This window comes from Molossus molossus, unplaced genomic scaffold (genome assembly GCF_014108415.1).
Source record: "Molossus molossus isolate mMolMol1 unplaced genomic scaffold, mMolMol1.p scaffold_m16_p_14, whole genome shotgun sequence".
Classification (NCBI taxonomy): Eukaryota; Metazoa; Chordata; class Mammalia; order Chiroptera; family Molossidae; genus Molossus; species Molossus molossus.
The window spans coordinates 32819917-32835418 of record NW_023425349.1 but is presented as its reverse complement, the minus strand read 5'-3'; the positions used below and the strand labels follow the sequence as shown (position 1 = coordinate 32835418).

The following is a 15502-nucleotide window of genomic DNA, read 5'->3' as shown; positions in this document are numbered from 1 at the left end:
TGTATTTGTGACAAATGAAAAACATCCAAACTTTAAAAGGTAACATTCGGTCATTTAACTTGCCAGCCTCTATTTCTGCCTCAACATTTAAGATTCTGGTGCCACAGAATGATGGATGGTGAACTGGAAGCCAGTGTTAACACTATTTTTTTTTTTTTTTCAGATAAAATATTATAGGTTTATTTAAAACTTAATTCTCACCTTACGTATGCAAAATACAAACTCCACAAAATGTTCATTTTACTTTGTAGTTTACAAATACACAAAATAGAAGTCTGCTTAAATTTACATTACATATTTATTAAGGCAAGGAACTATATAGAAAAATCATTTGTTCTGCTTAAGGCATACTTGGGAATAAACCATTGTACAAATTACTGCACATCTGAAACCACAGTGCATAACAGACTTCATAAAAATGTTAAAGTAAACCAGGCATATTTACCTGACTTAGGTCATCCATGTAGACTGTCAGATAAAAATAGGTTTTCCTTGTCAAAGTATGCAGCAGTTTGAGAACTTTGCTTCTTCATTTGGTACTTTTAGAACCAAGACTCACCAAGCACCATCATTTAGGCTATTAAAACACATTTTCTGTACCTGAATTTCTTCCTTTTCTTCTAATATCACAATAATGGCTTTTAGAAGGCAAAGAGAATACAAGGTGATCTTTATACGTATATTGCATCAAAACATGATTCAAGGGATTTCTGGTCTTCTTCGCCCCCACCCCCAATTCACAGATCTAATTTGTCCTGTGTAAGTCCAGGAATATTCTAGTTGGGTTTGGAATTGGAATGATAGAAAATTCAGTCACAGACTCCATCTGTTCTTTGTTTAATTCTTTAGGCTTTCTCCTGTCTCCTGATTATCCATTCACAAGTTGACTTTTGGGAACTTGACCATGATTGTAGCGCTTTCCAGCTGGGCTCCTCCCCTCATTGGGAAGACAGTGTGAAAGGGAAAAAATACTGAATTCTCTTCTGGCAGTGTGGGTCATATCCACTGTTTGGGGATTTAAAAGTGCCTTTTCACGTGTAAGGCGAAGTGGTCGGACCTGGAGAATGCTGTCGCACTTCTGGCGCTGGAAGGGGCGGTGCCCGGTGTGTTTTCCTTGAACACTAACTTTTGCTGGGATTTGCAAATCCCTTCTCCATTTTATTTATTTATTTATTTTTAATCCTCACCTGAGGATATTTTTCCATTTATTTTCTGACAGAGTGAGAGGGAGAGACAGAGAGAGAGAGACAGAAACATAGATGTGAGAGAGACACATCAACTGGTTGCCTCCTGCACAACCCCGACCAGGGCTGGGGACCGAACTACAACCAAAGTACGTGCCCCTGACTGGAATCAAACCCGTCGCTCTTTGGTCAGTGGGCTGATGCTCTAACTGCTGAACCAAACCAGCCAGGGTGCCCTTCCCCATTTTAGGCCTTGGTTTTCCTTTCTGCAAAATGAGGGAGTTATACTAGATGTCCCTTTCAGCCATTATTCTATCGTCCCTGGATGAGAAGAAATTGCCAATGAAATCATTGGGCAGCCAGAAGAATTCAAAGTTTTATCGTGCAGGGCTTGAGGCTGGGTATAAAGATTTTATGTTATTTTATTCATGTTTTTTAATCCTTACCCGAGGATATTTTTCCATTTATTTTCAGATAGAGTGGGGGAGCAGGGGGCGGGGTGGAGAGAGAAACATGGATGTGAGAGAGATATATCGACTGGTTGCCTCCTGCACAACTGCAACCAAGGTGCGGGCCCTTGACTGGACTCGAACTCAGGATTCTGTGATCCTTGGGTCGACACTCTAACCATGGAGCCAAACCGTCCAGGGCAAAGATTTTAAATCCTCATTTCTAGTATTAGGTAGCAGGAAAATGTGTCCATTTGTGAATCGGGTTGCTCATCATTTCTGCTCTCCCCATCTTCCTTTCTCTTCACGCCATGCTATGTTCTAGACACTTACAGCCACTGGCTGTTTCTTCACATATGCAACTCACTCGTCAGTTTCCTTTGTTTCTCCGGTTCTTTTGCCAGAAGATTCCCCTGCTTTTCTATTGGAAAAATTCTTACTCATTATTTTTACTTTTCCTTTGTATTTTATATTTTGACATAATTTCAGAGAGAAAAATCGCAAAATTAGTATAAAGAATTCTCATATGCCCAGCCGGTGTGGTTCAGTGGATTGAGCATCGTCCTATGGACTGAGAGGTTCCGGTTTGATTCTCGGTCAGGGCCCAGATTTGATTCATGCCCAGGATTGAGGCTCGATCCCCAAAGTGGAGCATGCAGGAGGCAGCCGATCAATGTTTCTCTCTCACATCGATATTGCTATCTCTCTTTCCCTTCCTCTCTCTCTAAAACATCAATAAATACATATTTAAAAAAAAATTCTCATATACCTTTTACCCAGATTCCCCAAATGTTAACTTATTAACCTCATTTGTGTCATCCATCCTCTTTCTCTCCTTCTCCCTCCCTCCAACACAATTTTTTTCTGAACCACTTGAGAATAAATTTCAAATGATGCCCTTTTACTCCAAGTGCTTCAGTGTGTATAGCCTAAAAAAGGATATTCTCTTACATAACCATAATATAAATATAAAAATCAGGAAAATAACATTGATGCAGCACTAGGTTTATTTAGATTTTGCCAATTGTCTCAATAATATCCTTTATGGAAAAAAAAAAAAAAAATCCCAGATCGTACATTACATTATTTATTCTGTATCATATCTTTTACTGTTGTCCTTTAGTGGGAAACAGTTCCTCTGTCTTCCTTTGTGTTTTATAACACTGACATTTTTGAAGAGATAGAATCCTTCAATTTGTGTTTGATGGTTTCCTCATGATTATATTCAGGTTGTGAGCTTTTGGTAGGATTATCACTAAGTGAGGTGGTATTCTTCTCAATGAATCATGTCTCACTTTTTTTTAAAGTGAAAGTTCTTCTTCATCCCCCTTCACTTCCACTCCCCTTCTCAGAGGTTATTGGTTGGTATCCAGAATTTTCTCTATGCATTTATATACATACATAACTATATACAGATACATTTATATCCTTTAAAATTATAACAAAAATGAGTACATAATAAGCTTATTGCTCTGCAATTTTTCACTTAACTGTATGTCTTAGAGTTCATTCTATATCAGTAGATACAGATTCATGTCATTCTTTTAAAAGCAACATAGTTTTAAAAAAATAGTATATATGTATCCTTATCTATTTTATTCCCTCTGGGTTAATATTTATGTTGTTACCATTTGGCTATCACAAACTATCTGTGTATATACATTCAAGAACATAGCTCATTTACAATTTTGATAGATAATAGCAAAAAGCTCCTCTAAAAGGCTCATCCAATTTGTATTTCCATGATCACCATGTAGGAGATCATTACGTTTTTTATTATTAGTGACGTTGAGCACCTCTTTACCATAGTTCATGGCCTTTTGGGTTTCTTCTGTGAATTACCTGTTGGTGTGCTTTGCCATTAGAATGCTGGCTTGTCATTTTTTTTTCTTCCTGACAGGTACTTATTTGGTCTCCTCCTTCATAGAAGGGGGCTTCTCCATGTCCCCTAAGAGCCAGTTGCTCCCTCCTGGGCTGTCCCACAACACTGTGCACCCTGCACCAGGCCTTCATTTGACGGGCATTTCATACTGGATCCACTCATTCCACAAGTATTCTCTGTGAGTTCACTATGTGCTTGACCTTGGGTTAGGTGCTTGTGTAGAGATAGGAGCAGGTCATCATATTTTCTACCCTCAAGTTTAGTTTTGAAAGGCAGCTTTGGGCATAGAAAAGAGCATGGGTTTTGGATTCAGACAAGATTTGGGTTTGAATCTGTGTGATTTAGAGCAAGTCACACGACCTCACTAAGTTCCACTTTCTATACTAGTGAAATGGATTAACACCTCCCTTACGGAGTTATTTTGAGAAGGGGAGAGAGACAATCTATCTCAAGTGGCTAGCGAAGGCCTGTTACATAATAGCCTCTCAGTGAAATGAATAATAATTAAAAGGCAACTGTTAAGAGGTCAAAATGATTAGTTAGTTCTAGGTACTACTAATAAACAGAAATAAAAAAGGAGGCAGCTCCTCCCTCTGCAATAGAAGGGTAAGAATGAGTACTATGTGACACTTGCCTAGATCCTGCTACAGTACATCCCTCATCCTGCCTGCAGTCTGTAGCAAGGTAAGCTCTTTTGTCCTGCTCCTCACCCCAATTCAGCTCTTGCTGTTGATGTAGTACCGCCACTGCTCTGGGGAAAGCAGGTGCTTCCTTCCTCAAATAAAAGGGCTCTTTAGAAGATTCTCTGTAAGAGAGGCTTCAGGATAGTTGTGCATGCTACCATCCGTGACCCCAAGTGCAGACCAGAGACAGAACGAGGTAGAAAGAGAAACACTGTGGGAGGTAACCTCAAAGGGAGAGACTCAGAGACCTGGAATGCAGACACAGTTCTGCCTCTGCTAGGTGATTCTTGGCAAGTCTTCCCTTCTGGGCTCCAGTTTCCCCATCACTGCAATAGGAGACTGGATCTTATGATTTTTAAAAGCCATCTAAATGAGAACTCACCATGTAAAGGCAGAGTGTGTATATGTATATACACTACTCTCCTTAGAAATCTCTTTATCCTTGGGACCCCTATAGCTTTTTATACTCACCTTAATGTCAGAGTACTACACTGCATTCCAATTACTGGGGGTTATGACATGGTTTCCACACTGAACTGACAGCTGGTAGATCCACATCTGGTTCTTGGTTTCCTATTCCTTTAACACCTTTATTGAGTGCTCACTGCCTGCCAAGCAATGTTAGATGGGGAAAATACAAAGATAAAATGTCAAAGTTTCTGCCATTAAGGAGATCACAATCCACCTGGGAGAAAACTGTAAGATAAACACAATATAACTGCTTTGATGGAGGTTTATCCAAAATGTAAGGAAGCCTAAGGGAAAGAAAGCCTATTCTGTTGAAATATTTCTCTGAAGAACCACAGAGAATAGGAGTATGTTAGATGGCCAGGGATAAGGACTTTACAGGTAGTGGGAATGCCCTCTATAAAGGCACAGATGTGGGAAAGCACAGTGTGTCCTGGCTACTGCCCAGGATTTAGCATGGTGGTTAATAGAAAGACAGATTCAGCTCATGAATTGCCCTTTATGCCATCCAAAGAACTCTAGGTTTTATGAAATAACCTAAAGGGGGGGGGGGGTGACTAAAGCATTCCGAACATAGGAATGTAGTAAACCTTTGTTGAATGCATAAGTAGTGTGAAGACTGGGCACAGTAATTTGGAGTACTTCTAACCTGTGGCCTTGGGCAACTGAATATCTCTGATCTATTTCCTTTCTTGTGAAATGAGAATTAAAATAAAATCACCCGGGCACTTGATAAAAGTTCAATAAAGTATTTTATTAAGATAACATTTCTTCTACACAACACACATTACCTAAACAATATGTGACTCGTTTCTTAGTTGTTTCTTCCTCTGCAAAATGGGTCTTTCATTTTTACCTTTTCATTATACTCTCTTCCTAGCACTTACCGTAATTTTAATTACAATTTCTAATTATTTTCCTTGCCAAACTCTTAGATTTATAACCAAATTATCTGTATTTTGTGTTCCCAGCTAGATTCTTAAGTCTATTAGATCAGAGACTTTAAAAAATGCACCACTATATTCGGACAGCCACATTCAACTTGTATGACTACAACAACATAGCAACCTGAAGGACGGTGTTAGCTGGGGACTGCCTGCCTCTCAACAGAGGCGCAATAAATGTTGGCCAAAATCACCAGTGTCAAGCTTGTCTGTTGCCAAGGGCCAGCGAATTGATAAAGTCCTTCATTATTTGTAAAGTTGTACAGATGGCTTTATTACGAAACAGTAAAATAAAGTGCGAGAAGAGGAACCAAAGCCACAGGCTCCCAATACGATCGTGTAGCCCCTGGAGGCTTCTAAAGGACCAGTCTTCAATCTTTTGCAAGAGTACAGCTCTTTAAGGTTCACAACGAATTAGATCTGTTGCGGGTGAGAAAAACGGAGCCGGAAACGCCCAGTATGCACGAAGTGCAACTTCAAATTAGAGGTGGAAGATACCAACCTAAGGTCCCCTAGAGCACAGAATTGAGAAGCCAGGCCCTCTCGAAGACGCTTCTCCCTCCCTGGGGGGGAGGGGGGTCCCTAGATCCGCGGGCCAAAACCCCTCCCCTCGGCCCCTTGTCCCTTCCTGGGACTCCGCTCGGATTCCGTGCTACCTGGCACAGGGAGGGTGACCCAAGAGCCCTAGCGAAAAGAAGGCGGAGCCCGCCCTAAGCCCGCCCAGGGGCAGCATGGGAGATGTAGTTTTTCCAGCGGGCACAGACGGGCACGAGCTCCCTCCTGGTTTTGCCAAGTAAGTAGCATCTCTTCCGCGCAAGTCATTCAAACAAAGTGTTCCCTATTATAGATGCAGCCTAGGTATCGCATAAAGAAGCAGTGAAGGGAAAGGGGGAAAGCAAGGAAGGCAAGCCAAAAGATTATAAGCGGGGAAGGAAAGGGTTAACAGATTTCACTCAAGCGTACGGAGGACTGGCAGGGTGGGCGGGGACGGAAGACGACTCCCGGGAGCGGTGTTTTACCCGGAAGTGCCTGCCCTCCTTGAGGGTCCGCGCGGACGCGGTTTCCTTACCTCATTTGTCCTCGCCCCTCCCCGTCCCTCTACGCGTTTTGGTTCCTGGTTGGTGCATCCTGGTCGCAGCCGCGGCAGTGAGTATGTGTGACAGACCCCGCGCCGCCCGTGGCCGGGGGACCCCTGCCCGCGCTTCGCCTCGCCCGCCGGGCTGTGGAACTGGCGCGTGTCCTCTCGCCGGCCTCCGCACCCCCCGTCTGTCCCCTGTTCGTGGCGGGGCGCGCGGCTGGTGACCCCTCAGTGCGGCTCTGCCCCACGCGGCTCGGCTGACCAGCCGAGGTGTCCGCTGTTCCCTACCCGAGGCCGTGGTTCGAAAAGGGCTGGGCGCCCATGGCCTCGATGGGGGTGGCAGTTTTGTCTGCTCTACCTCCGCTACCCCCAAGATTCTCATGCCTTTCGGGGAAGCTGGTTAGTCAGTTTAATGCGGAGGTCCCGCCGCACCGTGAGGGGGCCGGGCCTGGGAGGACGCAACAGTCTTCGGCCAACTCCAGCCTCTGTGGTCAGAAGCAGCAGCTGAGCGCCAGCAACATCCCGGGAGATGTGCCCCTTCCCTCGTGTAAAAGAGGGAGACGTGGACTGTGTTCGCTAAGATTCCCTTTACCCCTCAATCTCGTGAGCCCGCAGTTAACTCCAACTTGAAGGAAGACCCGCTGGGGCAGTGGGAAGCTGGCTGGGAGTCAGCAGGCTTGAGGTGAAGCCGCGGCTCTACCGCAGGTTAGCTGGGGACTCCAGAAATCTCATCTTTAAGCCGAATTTACCCTTATTTCAGATCACAGGGTTGAATTAGGAGACCTTTTAGGCTCAGAGAATAAATACGCTTTTCAGACCTCGTTTCTGTGTAGAAAACGAGAGCGTTCAATTTAGTGACCCAAGTCCCTTCCAAAACTCGATTTTGTGTTGTGAATACTTAGCCTATCACATCCCAAGACTTTTAAGTGGACTGTGTTTATGTTTCGACAGCATTGCATGCTTTTGGGACTTTCAGTATTGCTGTTTTCTAGAGAACCTGAGGGTGGGGAGTGAACTCCGGAAGAAATGAGGATTGTTAGTTACAGGGACAAGATACTCTACAGCAAAAGGCAGAAGAGATGAGGGAAAGGTGAAGGAAGTGCCTTGAGCTAGGATTAATTATCATAAGGGGACTTATGTATCCCAAGAACAGCTGGTCTTGTCTGAATAAATTCAGCATAATTTTCTCCTGTCAACATCTTGTATTCGTCCTCTTTTTGGGGACTATTGTTTCACACTTTTGGGTTCTCTAGGCAGATTTGCTTCAAAGTGAAAGTCACATTTGAAGAATGGACAAACTTCAACACTAGAGTCAACTTTATATTTCTTAATATCGGTCACTGTCAGGATAGTTCACTAAAAGTGAGTCAGATTTTAAGTTGAAAAGAAACTCTGTTAGTCACTTTCCAATGAAAACTGGGTTTAAAATCAAACTGCCAATTTAAATCTTCCTTGAGAATTGATAACCTCTGTTACCAAGAAGAAATATCTAGGCTAAAAGTTCTTTGAAAGCAAATGAGAGCAGAAGGTCTAAAATGATCAGTTGGTAGACTGTTAGAGCAGAAGTATTGGCTTTAAAGATTGTATGGTAAAATCCAAACTCTTAAATAAGCCTTCAGTTGTTTAGTTTAAAAATTCAGTGAAGAAATACTGCTCCCACTTTTGAATGTTGAGAGCCTTTGCAGTTATTCTCTATGGCTGTTTTATATTTGTTAAGCCATTTTAATTGTTTAGGTAAGTTTCATTCCCAAACTAATATTTAAGTTTCTTAACATGACCTAAATCTTTTTTGGTCATGAGATTACTATAATCTTTGAGTACCAACTTGGGAGGCTCCTGGGTGATAAACTGACAAACTCAAATGTATGCTTTGCCTTTTAATTAAAATGCCTTTTTCATGGTTTTTATACTCCACTGGGAAGTAAAATGGATATTGGTGAATTGTATCAAACCAATTCAAATATAGCTTTGAAGAAAGGTGTTTTGTGTCTTTTTAAGTCTTCATTTGAAAACATTAAAAAATTTTTTAAAAGTCTTAGTGCACACTTGGGTGAGAGTCAGGTAAATGTGAATTGATCCTAGCTATATTCTTAACTAGGTATGAAACCTTGGGTAGGCCTCCTTATTTCTTTGGACCTTAGTTTTCTTATATGTAAATTGAGGATGTTGTGTGAGATAATCTGAAAGGTCTCTTATCAGAGACCTTTTTAACATTTTGTGATTCTTGTAGGGATGTTATGTTATCCAGTTAAGTATGCTTGAGAATTGTGTACATTGATCAAAAAGCTGAGATAGCCTTCTGACTCTAGATATATTTCATATTCATCCTCCGAGTATACACTTAAAAAAAAAAAGTAAATTAAATGCATTTGAATGTAATTAAAGTAGTAACATAAACCAAAATAGCCTCAGGCAGACCTTAACCCTGGCATACATAAGCTACATAAATAGAAGAGCAAGTTATGCTGAGCACAATTTTCAAGTACAGAAGATACAAAATCCTCTTAAAGGCCATAGGGGCTAAATTGTTAAATTTATTTTTCTACATTTCAGGGAAAGAGATAAACCCTTAGACCCAAGAAAGTCAGTTTTTATTATATTTCTGTAGTTTATTTTTGGCATACATTCACAGGTGTGCCTATGGCTCTATTCTTAATCCTTTTCCTTTGGGAAGGCTCCAAGAGTAGTACAAATTTGTAACTCTGTAATTTAGCTCTTTAATTTTTTCTGTGCTGCACTGGAATTATGTTTTATCTTAAGTCCACACTGGATCCTCAGGATGGATCCAGTGAGGATTTTGAAGGAAACATAATTCCTTGGCTTCTTTTAGAATTAATTTACCTATTAAATAAAAAGGAAAGGATTCATCTTTTATTTGAATTCTTCTGAAGCTAATATTTCAATATAAACTGATAAATGCTATGAGCATTATTCAGACAGCCACATTCAACTTGTATGACTACAACAGCATAGCAACCTGAAGGACAGTGTGAGAAGGAAACAGGTAAAAAATGTACCTTTTAGAAGAAAAAGGCAAAAGCTTGTTTCTTTTCCCCTGTCTTTATTTAGATGTAATTGAAAAATAACATTGTCTAAGTTTAAGGTGTACAACATGATTTGATATCCTTTTATATGATTACCACATTAAGGTCAGTTAACATCCATCACCTCACGTATTTCCTTTTATATTTTTCAGTAAGAATATTTAAGATTTACTCTCAGCACATTTCAAGTATACAATACAGTGTTAACGCAGAACTTAATAAGCTTTTTTTAAAATCCTCACCGGAGGATATTTTTCCATTTATTCTCAGATAGAGTGGGAGGGAGGGAGAGAGAAAGAGAGAGAGAGAAACATCAACATGAGAGAGACACATTGATTAGTTGCCTCCCACACTATCCCGAGCAGGGCTGAGGACCAAACTGCAACTGAGGTATGTGCCCTTGATTGGAATCAAACCCATGACTCTTTGGTCTGAGGGCCGATGCTCTAACCGCTGAGCAAAACCGGCCAGGACAATCATATTTTTTAAAGTCTTAGCTTTATTGAGGTATAATTGACATACAACATTGTATAAGTTTAAGATATACAACAAAAGTTGCTTTTTTTCTTTCTGTAAAATATTTTCATTAATTCCATTATTGGTTTTTATTTATTTGATTCTTGGGGTTGGCTGGTTTTATCATCAAAACTACCATCAGAATGCCCTGACATTTTGGGCAGAGAATTGATAAACTAAGAAAATGGCTAGTCTTTCTAAATTATATCTGTATAGCCACAGGGAGAGTAGAAAAATAAATTGCCATTGTTATTGTTCTCTTGGCTGTCCCTGGTTTTTGAACAAACGTGAATTATTTTTTCCAGAGCTCTCATTTTGATCAATATTCCATCAGTACCTAATTGACACATCTACTGTGTAGATTTTTGATGATATGTTGATGATATGAGAATAGTTGGGAAAAAAAAAGAAAAGGAAAGTTCTTTCAAAACTAAGAATTTTGACTCAATTTTAGGTCCTTAGTAAGTTTATATTTTATACATGTCTTTATAGCTGGCACAGAAGTAAACCAGGTGTATCAGATGTTTTTCTGTATTTTTTAAATTGTTGTTAAGGATTAGAAAGCCATGAGATTCATTTTCTAAATTGAGAATAAAAATCTACACAAAAACAGTAAATGTAATTGCTACCCATTATAGATGTTAGTCATAGCTGAAGTGATATTCCTATATGAGAATGTATACCTGACAAGGTGAGATCCAGAATCAAGGAGAAGATGAAGAATGGATGGAATAGTGAGAATTGCCTAAAATATATTTGTGATTTTTAACATTTTGGAGAAAAAGTATTTGGTGTCTGAGGCAGAGGATCACAACCCTTTTCCCATTTATAACATACCTACAAAATACGACGTTTCCTTTAATAACTATAATTCAATTTGTTGGTAGTATTTTTTATTTGGGAAAGGTGGGCATTATTAGAGTAGGTCATAATTGGATTTAGAGATCCTTGAAAGAAAAGATGCTCTAAGAGAAAAGGCATTTTAAAAAAAATCCTCATCCAAGGATATGTTTTTATTTTTAGAGAGGGAAAGAGAAAGAGAGGGAGGAAGAAAGAGAGAGAGAGAAAAAATGATGTGAGAGAGAAACATCTTTTGGTTACCTCCCATACACACCCTGACCGGGGATCAAACCCAAAACCTTTTGGTGTTTGGGGCAATGCTCCAACTAACCAAGTCACTTGGCCAGGGTGAGAAAAAGATATTTTAATATGTCTTTGAGAAAAGTGATGGCCTTTGTATAAAAGTTAGCACTAAACAGGCATGATCTGAACTTTTAAAATACATTTTTTGTATGACTTTCTCTTTTACAGCATCATCGTAACTGACTTTCCATGATGTTTGGTGGTTATGAGACTATAGAAGCATATGAAGATGACCTATATCGTGAAGAATCATCTAGTGAACTGAGTGTCGATAGTGAGGTGGAATTTCAGCTCTACAGCCAAGTTCATTATGCCCAAGATCTTGATAATGTCATCAGGGAGGAAGAACATGAAGAAAAGAACTCTGGGGATTCTGAATCATCTAGTAGTAAGCCAAATCAGAAGAATGTAATTATCCTTTCAGATAGTGAGGTCATCCAGCTGTCAGATGGGTCAGAGGTCATCACTTTGTCTGATGAAGATAGTATTTATAGATGTAAAAGAAAGAATTTTAGAGTCCAAGGAAAAGAAAAGACCCGAGGTTCGACTGCTCTTCATTCTAATGAGTTGGATGATAAGCAATGCAAGAGGGATATTGAGAAGCCTAAACCTGAAGAGAGATCGAGTACAATCCGAGAGGTTATGATTATAGAGGTCAGTTCAAGTGAAGAGGAAGAGAGCACCATTTCAGAAAGTGACAATGTGGAAAGCTGGATGCTGCTGGGATGTGGAGTTGATGATAAAGATGATGATATCCTTCTCAATCTTGTGGGATGTGACAACTCTGTTAATGAAGGTAAGTATCATATTGGCCCTTTTGAAAAGTGGTATCATCTTTAGAAGACTGCTTTCCTAGACAAAAAGGTTCTGCTCCATTTAATTCCTCACCTTTTGGTCTTGTTTTTTGCCTTGTTTCTTATGAGACTCACTTACTCTAATGGCTATTCTAAAGGTGGTTTGTCTGAGCATCAGAAAGAGTATATCAGAATATCAAAGACACTCTGCTTCTGCTGTAAGCAGTTTCATAGGTGCTTCTTCCTATTTGGCTAGAGCCAATTCTGGACCTGAAGTCTTAGTTCCCCTCTTTCTCTGCTTGGTACCACAGGTGAGTACTCCATTCACCTCTGACACTGGTCCTGTGCTCATTCAGCCAACTCTGTTGGGACTGCTTCTTCCTAAGTGATATGCTTACCTAGGACTTATCCAGGTAGCAAGCATGGGGAATGCCTGGTACACAGAGGATATGGAATTAGTATTCAGATTTTAGGAACTCCGCAATCAGTAAGGTAGGAAACTGAAAAAGCTATAGGTCTACAGTGGACTGTAAGAAAGAATGCAAATTCTGAGAGCCACATCATTGAAGATTGAAATTTCGGTGTTAGCTTTGTCTCCTCTGTCACATGTAGTCATCTAGTATTGATACTTACCCTTTTAAAATGTCTCTTTCACTTTTCACCTTTGATACCTAAGGCCTAGTCTCCTGCAGTAGTGTCTTAAATGATCTTTGTTTTTTGTATCATCCCTGCACACTGTTGTTAAACTAGTGGTCCTGAAATATCCTTTCACTAATAGTACTATACTGCTGCTTTAAAACCTTTCGTGGTACCCACTTGCCTTCAGAGAATGATGATATTGAATGTAGATCATGCTTTGGAGCTCTAGAGATTGACAAACTTTTTTATAAGGAGCCAGATTGGAAATATTTTAGGTTTCCAGGCCACAGGATCTCCTAATTACGTAACTTTGTCCTTATTGTGGCATAATACCAAAGAAATGAAATGGTTATTTCTTTCTTTTGTTTCTTGATTTTTTTTTTCTTTTTAAGAGAGGCATGGGGAGAGAGAGAGAGAGAGAGAAACGATGTGAGAGAGAAACCATCCATCGCTTGCCTCCCACATGCACCCAACCGGGAATCAAACCCGAAACCTGACTATGTGCCCTGACTGGGAATTGAAACTCTTTTGGTGTACTGGAGGATGCTCTAACCAACTGATGCAAACTGGCCAGGGCTGGGATGGTTATTTCAACAAAATCTTATTTATAAAAACAGGTGGCTGCCTCAGGCTGTAGTAGGCCGTCTTTGAGAATTTGACAGCAAAAGGAAGAAAAGAAGTAGAATAATACATAGAAAAGAAATAGAACATAGAGCAAAATCCAGTAAAGTTTTGTCAGAATAAGGGAGATGTTATAATGTTTTAGGTAGAAGGAAAAATGTTTGAAGGAGAGATTAAACCTGTTTGGTAGATTAGGGTGGGAGGGGCCAAGTAAAAGATGGGGTCAGGTGTATATGTCTGATTAGTCTTAAAATGAAGAGATACACCATTAATCACTAAATTATCAAATATTTGTAGAGGAGAGAACTTCATTGTTTTGGAGATATTTGTATGCATTTTTATTGAGGTGAAAGTAACATAACAAAATTAACCATTTTAAGGTATTCAATTTAGTGACATTTAGTTCGTTTGAAATGTTGTAGAAGCGTTATGTCTGTGTAGTTCCAAAACATTTCACCACATACAAAGGAAACCATGCACCCATTGAAGTCATTTTCATTGCTTCCTTCTCAGACCCTGGCAACCACTAATCTGTTTCCGGTCTCTATGGATTTACCTATTCTGGATATTTCATGTAAATAGAATCATACAATATGTGACCCTTTGTGTCTGGCTTTCAGTTAGCATAATATTTTGGAGATTTGTGCATATTGTAGCATGTATCAGTTACTTCATTTATTTTTAAGGCCGAATAATATTCCATTCTATGAATATACCACATTTTGTTTATCCATTCATTTGTTGATGGACATATGGTTATTTTCATCTTTTGGCTTTCATGAACAGTGCTGCTGTGAACATTCACTCATATACACGTATTTATTTGAATACCTGTTATGGATATTCTTTTGGTTATATACCTAGGAGTGGAATTACTAGTATTTCTATGTTTAACTTTTTGAGAAATTGACAAACTGTCTTTCATAATGGCTGCACCATTATGCATTCCTACTAGTAATGTATGAGGAGTCCACTTAACTGCATTGTTTTTTATGGTAACTTACCGTGTTGCACATTTCTATGTGATTTGCACAATTCTGTTTGGTAGGGTCTTTGTCATTTCTTTTTTTTTTTCTCCTAGTATTCTGTTTTTTTTGTTTGTTTTTTATAGCTGTTACTTATGTTGACTTATGTTTTTCTAGAATACCAGAATAGCTTTTTTGCTTAAATTTTTATTTTCTTTTGTTGTTAATTCTCACTTGAGGATATTTTTTCCAACGATTATTATTATTTTTTTTAGAGAGTGTTGTAAAAGGAAGGAGAGAGAAAGAGAAACATCAATGTGAAAGAGACACATCCATTGGTTTCTTCCCATATGGGTTCTGGCTGGGGCTGGGGCTGGGGTTGGAACCTCCAACCCAGATACTTGCCCTTTATCAGGATCAAACCCAAGACCCTTTGGTGCATGGGTGGACATTCTAATCACTGAGCAACACCAGCCGGGGAAGAAACTGATTCATTCGTATATGTATGTATTCCTTGGAAGTTTAGTGTGTGTGTATTAGTAAAAGTGTTTGATACAAGACCTGAGTAATTCCAAGTAATTCTTGATTCTAGACATTAAGTGTATGCTTCTATTATCCATGTAGAAATTTATCCTGACTCTTTGCTCCTAGGATTTTTTGTTGTTGTTGTTCTAGCCAAATTTAAAAAAATTCTGCAGTTCTGTAAATTAACTTGCTTGACTCTTGTAAATTCAAATATATATCCCTCTTTTATTTCCTTGATCTGCTAATGTCATAATCCTATTTCTTTCCATTTAATAAGCAGTATATTCAGTACTAATGCCAATTTGAGTGTGTTGTTACTCACTAATCATTATTATCTTGCTCATAAATAGATCTGGGGGTAGGTCTGATTCAGTTTATATAATAGTCTTTAGAGAAAAGATATTTTTCATGTTGGTAGAAGTTTGTGGAAATTCTGATATACTTTTGAAATGATGATTGTTAAATAGCAGCAATAGCTAATTTGTATACTGCGCTATCTCCCCTCAACCCCCTCACTCCAAACTATGGCATATTTAAAATATCAATAAGATATAAGAAAAGAGATTA

The 15502-nt window shown here is 39.3% G+C and overlaps 1 protein-coding gene across 2 annotated transcripts in view; it reads left to right on the top strand.

Annotated features, from left to right (window-relative positions):
• The first annotated feature begins 6642 nt into the window (after positions 1-6642).
• The window catches only part of ZCCHC7 (zinc finger CCHC-type containing 7), a 219474-nt gene continuing 210614 nt past the window's right edge, over positions 6643-15502 (top strand). The window contains exons 1-2 of one of the 2 annotated variants that reach the window (XM_036260298.1): positions 6643-6756; positions 11560-12187. In XM_036260298.1, the coding sequence (XP_036116191.1) occupies positions 11581-12187 (607 nt within the window). In that variant the 5' untranslated portion in view covers positions 6643-6756; positions 11560-11580. Of the gene's footprint in view, positions 6761-11559; positions 12188-15502 lie in introns of both variants that reach the window. The other variant, XM_036260299.1, reaches the window with a different exon arrangement.